This window comes from Austrofundulus limnaeus, unplaced genomic scaffold, assembly GCF_001266775.1.
Source record: "Austrofundulus limnaeus strain Quisiro unplaced genomic scaffold, Austrofundulus_limnaeus-1.0 Scaffold1360, whole genome shotgun sequence".
NCBI lineage: Eukaryota > Metazoa > Chordata > Actinopteri > Cyprinodontiformes > Rivulidae > Austrofundulus > Austrofundulus limnaeus.
The window spans coordinates 21,320-26,661 of NW_013953762.1; the positions used below are offsets into that span (position 1 = coordinate 21,320).

The 5,342-nt window shown below is 37.5% G+C and overlaps 1 protein-coding gene across 3 annotated transcripts in view; it reads left to right on the forward strand.

Annotated features, from left to right (window-relative positions):
• The window catches only part of ncoa2 (nuclear receptor coactivator 2), a 39,632-nt gene that overhangs the window by 10,969 nt on the left and 23,321 nt on the right, over positions 1 to 5,342 (forward strand). For all 3 annotated transcript variants that reach the window (XM_014031981.1, XM_014031983.1, XM_014031984.1), the window contains exons 6-7: positions 1,278 to 1,379; positions 2,799 to 2,939. In XM_014031981.1, coding sequence (XP_013887435.1) covers positions 1,278 to 1,379; positions 2,799 to 2,939 — 243 coding nt within the window. The remainder of the gene's footprint in view (positions 1 to 1,277; positions 1,380 to 2,798; positions 2,940 to 5,342) is intronic.

Consider the following 5,342-nt stretch of genomic DNA (forward strand, 5'->3'; position numbering starts at 1 on the left):
GGCAGGAAGTTGGATTACTGAATGAGCTAACAGGCTACTAGCATGCATGATCTAATTAACGTGATCAATCCTACTAATATAGAGAGTGAAACGTCTTTGTACACAAATTGACAGGAAAACTGCTAAAACTAGCCTTTTCTGTTGTGAGTATAAAGCATCAGAGGTTACATCAACAGTTTGCAGACCCCTGAGTTAGACAATGTCATTTTCATGTTTGGATCATTTTTTGAAGAAAACATTTTTACAGACAAAAATACTTTGCCAGGCGTAATATCTGTTTATTTTACAAAGGTATTTGATAGAACAATATTTGTAGGAGCAAAAATAAATAAATCTGCTTGGAACACTAAGAGAAACAAGCCTGATGTACAAAAACTGGCACAGGTTTTCCCTTTTCATAAAGTGACGATTAGCCAAAGCTCTTTGAAATATTTCCATTACACATTTGTGCTTTCTGGTTAAAGTGTAGGTCAGCGGTAAATGAAAGTTGAAACTGAGCTAGCCGTTTCCTTTTATTCACCAGCTGATGCCAACAAGCACGACCAGGGCCAGAAGTGTGTGAGTTAGTGAGTGTGTTAGAGCAGTAAGGCACAATCGGTGGTTACAGTTGCAGGAATTTGTTCAGCCACAAACAGAAACTCGAGATGGAAGGAAAAAGGGAAGTGAGAAAAATTAATCATTTTATTGGTCAGACCACCCAAGAGGTTCTGTTTACAATTCAGAATAAGAGATTTGTGTGTATGTTTGTGTGAAGCCAGCGACTCCTGGGATTCAGGATATTATTGGCACTGGAAAGGAAGATGGCAGGCTTTTTGAGGTCACCCGAGCTCCGGACTCGGCGACGCAATTTTTACACAAGTTAGAGACAAGTGTCATTATTGAGCGATGACAGTCTTTAAAGGTGGTCCGAGGGGAGGCGTCGTCACTGTGAAATGGCACTTTGGCTGAAACCAGACGCAGATATGCACACATACACACAGCTCCTCAAAGGTCACACTACATCATTTCCCCTGCCAGCYATCGCTGCTCCTCATGAAAGGAGCGGAGCCCTGATCCCCATGCTCATTAATAACCGTATTAATTATGCTGCCTGGGAATAACATGCATTTCATTATCGCTCCCTCCCTCTGCCTCTATCCTTCACGCCCACGTCCTCCCCCCTCTCACACCCACCCCATCTTTCCTGTCTGGTCTGTCCTTTTTTTTTGCGCCATCCTCTCTACCTCCACCCATCCTGTTGGTTTTTCTGCCCCCTTTCCTCCTCTCTCCCCTTCAAGACTTTCAGTCGTGTCTGATCTGCGTGGCTCGGAGGGTGCCCACGAAGGAAAGGCCGGTGCTTCCCACTCATGAGAGCTTCACTACACGCCAGGACCTGCAAGGTACAAAAAAACACAGACATAATGAAACTACAAATTAATACAGCAGAGACCAAACTTGGAGAACTAAACCAATGGTTTTAATTTGCACCTTCCTCTAATATATTTTTTACACATTCAGGTCTAGTAAGATAGTGTATTCAAAGAGTAATATAGTGACTCACCAACCCCCCAGCAGCATTTTATCACAGAACTCTAGCCTATAAATCACCTCACACTGAAGCTAGGCATTTAAAATTTATTAGATCCTTTGTAAAGACCCCTAGGATTGAACATGTTAGTTATTRCCACTTCTGTCTGCACTCTGGGAGGTAGAGTACCCATTTGATCACATAGATGTTCAGTTGTCTGCTTTTCACCTGGTCTTTGAAGTACTAATGCCGTTTGTGTGGTATGCGCACCCAGAACCACATCACACAAGCGCACATTTATGGTTAGTCGCTGACATGTAATCATTTCCTGTAGTTTCCCATGCAGACTCCAGTAGGTGTGCATTGATGTAAACCTGTATTTTTTGACTGTTAGTCCCACATACTTAGAATTACAATAATTTGTGATGTTCAGAATTACAGTAGCTCAAAACTGTAGCTAAAAGCCAAAGATATCAAACCTCTATTTTTACATCTAAAGTTTGCAAAACCATCTAAAACTAGAGTGGTAACTAAAAAAAATTAAGTAGCAAAACAGGTGCTAAAAGCTAAAAGTAGCTGAAAGCTAAAATGAAAATGCAAGAAAGCTGATGTGGATTTCAGGGAACGACGTTTTTGAATAAACTGCAGAGAACTTAGCTTATCTCTGTGGGTAATAAAAATATAGGTAAATGATGCAAAAAGTATAAAAGTTCCAAGTCTTTAAAGTCATACTCTTCATTCCCAGTTGAGCTTAATATTTTTGGTATACAAGTGTTTTAAATTATCGGTTTAAATGAGTTTAAAGTTTGCGATAAAGTTCGATCGTAAAACAAACATCCAGTGGAAATCTAAACAGCAGAACAAAAGTGAATGCTGAATCAGCATTCACATGATAATCATACCTCTGCAGTTTTCAGATTGCTAAACGTTAGGAGAAATACAGGTTATAATGTCGGTGTGACAAGTCTGTCTCTGGTCGTTCAGAGGCTCCATTGCTACCATTTAAATTATTGTCAGMTGTCACTCTGCTTCAAGTGACTGTACCTGTGCGTTGACACAAGTGGACAGTGTTTGTTAAGCTTGTGCTGTTTGACAGGGATCCTGCCACTGCCTCTTTAGTTTCTAAATAATAGCTATATTATTTAATCAATATTTGTGATATGTCTGTTTTTATGTTTGTGTATTAAAACACTTTATTACAACTTGTTTCAAATCACATTCTATAATCCTAAGTTAGAAATACAATAAATTCAYACTTTCTGTTTAAAAGGCTCATTATTTTTGTACTTAGGTAAGATAACGTCTCTGGACACTAGTCTGCTACGAGCGTCGATGAAGCCAGGCTGGGAAGATCTCGTTAGGCGCTGTATCCAGAGGTTCCACCTACAAAATGATGGAGAGATGTCTTTTGCAAAGAGACACCAGCAGGAAGGTAATTCTGCTCATAGATGGTTCTGTCTAATGTTTGGAACTTGTTTTAAAGAATCTTTTTTTAATCTCCTGGACTGTTAGTTAATGATGACGTTTTTCTTATTTGGTTGGATTTGACAAATTAACTGCATAGMTTTGAAGCACTGCAGTGAAATCCAYWAGAAGTACCAGTATAAACATTATCTACYCTCCTTTTATGACCAAAGTAAAGATAAMTTGCATTTRCTGCAAAATTGCAGTGTGAATGCTTAATGCTAAAGATTTTTGCTGAATYGTTAAAAAGAGAGCCTAAGAAWAGCATAAAAAGTAGCTAAAATTAGCACACAGAAAGAGAGAGCATGTTTGCTCTCTTGCAAGAAGCTGAAATTTTCACAAAAAGATGAATTTAGCTGAAATAAAATGRTCAAATTAGCTAAAAAGTAGCTAAAAGCACGAAAATTAGCAGAAAGTGACAAAGTTTATATTAGCAGAAGAATAGCAGGATGACAGTTAAAACAGCAGAAAAAAAGCTAAAACCACCCAAATAGAAGCCGAAGGAAGATGAAATTAGCACAAAGAAACAGAACAAGTTTNACCATTTTAAAAGATTACCAGAAAGTCTGGCTCCTTGGAAAGAAATATAAATGAGTTTGGAGCTGTTGGTGCATTTCAATTACTGTATTTATACATTTATAATACTAGAAATTTAACCCTAAAAATCATTCATAAAGTAGGGGGGTAGTATTATACACAGGTTATTGATGATTCAATTTTTAATGCTTTTTAAGCTCAAAAAAAGGATTGTATTATACTTGAGATCGTATTATACATGATTAAATACGGTAGGTCATTTAAGGGTGAATTTAGTCTCTTCAAAGTTACTGTTAAAAGCAATCAAAATGAAAACATTTGAATCAATTTATTGAATGTTAGAAATTTCTTGTTGTTGTGATTGTTATTGGTTCTTTTTTTCTGCTGTTTAAGAACATTCCTGTCTTCAAAATGCTTCTGGAAGACACTGTATTCCTGTCACTGCATGTGTCCCATTTATATCCGTATAAATGTTAGCCAACAAACTGGTTGGGCCACACTGATAACAGGATGTAATCTACAGATGGTTTCTGTTTAAGCTGCATTACCTGTAAAACCAAAGAAACAAACTGAGATCCTTTTCTAATCCTTTGTCTTGTCATCAGAAATTTGTGACTTGTGTTTTTAGAAGAGTCCCAATAATTCTGTTTTGATAACAAGAGTAAAAAAGGCCAAGCTGGTCACCTGCAGACTGAACCCAGATGACAGGCCACACGGAAACCTGCTCTTTTTAGATGAAGAGAGCTCTGTTTTAATTGTCCGCTCTCTCAACATGCACTGATACACGAACACACAACAATYCTTGTACCCTCGGGGTGTTTCACCTGGTACTCGATGAGAACTGATGACAAAAATACTGAAATATTTGTACAAAACMTTCTCTCTTTTTCTCTACAAATTGACTCAAAATATTTTAAATTGTTGCCCAGTCAGTCCTGGCTGTTCAAAAGAAAATACAAATGGGCCAAAATTATTCTGTAAACATTGTTGGCCATAAAAATACGTGGAGACATGTTGTTTATTCGCATCTTTTCTTGGCTGGCGTTAATGGATGGTAGCTGCTACTTGTGAAAAGGCAACTTATGGGCTAATTCTGCTATAAACTGTGTAAGTCGTGAAAACTGAAAATATGGTATTTTAATATTTATTAATATATTTACACATTAGGACAAAATAAAATACCATATTCACGTTAGTGTTGGGCACTATTGACATCAAAATTTCTCAGGGTTAATTGTGGGATTTAGCCGATAACAATAAATATGACAATTAGAAGATGACGCTTGTAGCTGACGTTGTGGCCTTGGTCCACATTTTCTGTCTTTCCTTGCACTCCAGTTTGTGTCTGTGTTGTTTCAGGTGATTAAGTTTGTAGGGTTAGTGTTAGCCGCTCAATGCCGCCTTCCACCACTGGTCTCACCTGCGCACCTGATAGTGWTGYTGTGTCATACACAAAAAATTGTCATCATATTGCACTAATTGCAGTAATTGCAAATTTTAATTGTTGATKGTTTTACTGACGATTAATTGCACACGATCCGATTTTGCCCAACCTTAATCCATGTAAACAAGGAAAATACTACAAATAGTTTACACCAAATTTAATAAAAAACTGCAACTGAGCTGTTTTCCTAATGCTTGTTATTTTCTAGTTTAGTCGTACAGAAACCTACTTTAAGGCAGGAAGTTGGATTACTGAATGAGCTAACAGGCTACTAGCATGCATGATCTAATTAATGTGATCAATCCTACTAATATAGAGAGTGAAACGTCTTTGTACACAAATTGACAGAAAAACTGCTAAAACTAGCCTTTTCTGTTGTGAGTATAAAGC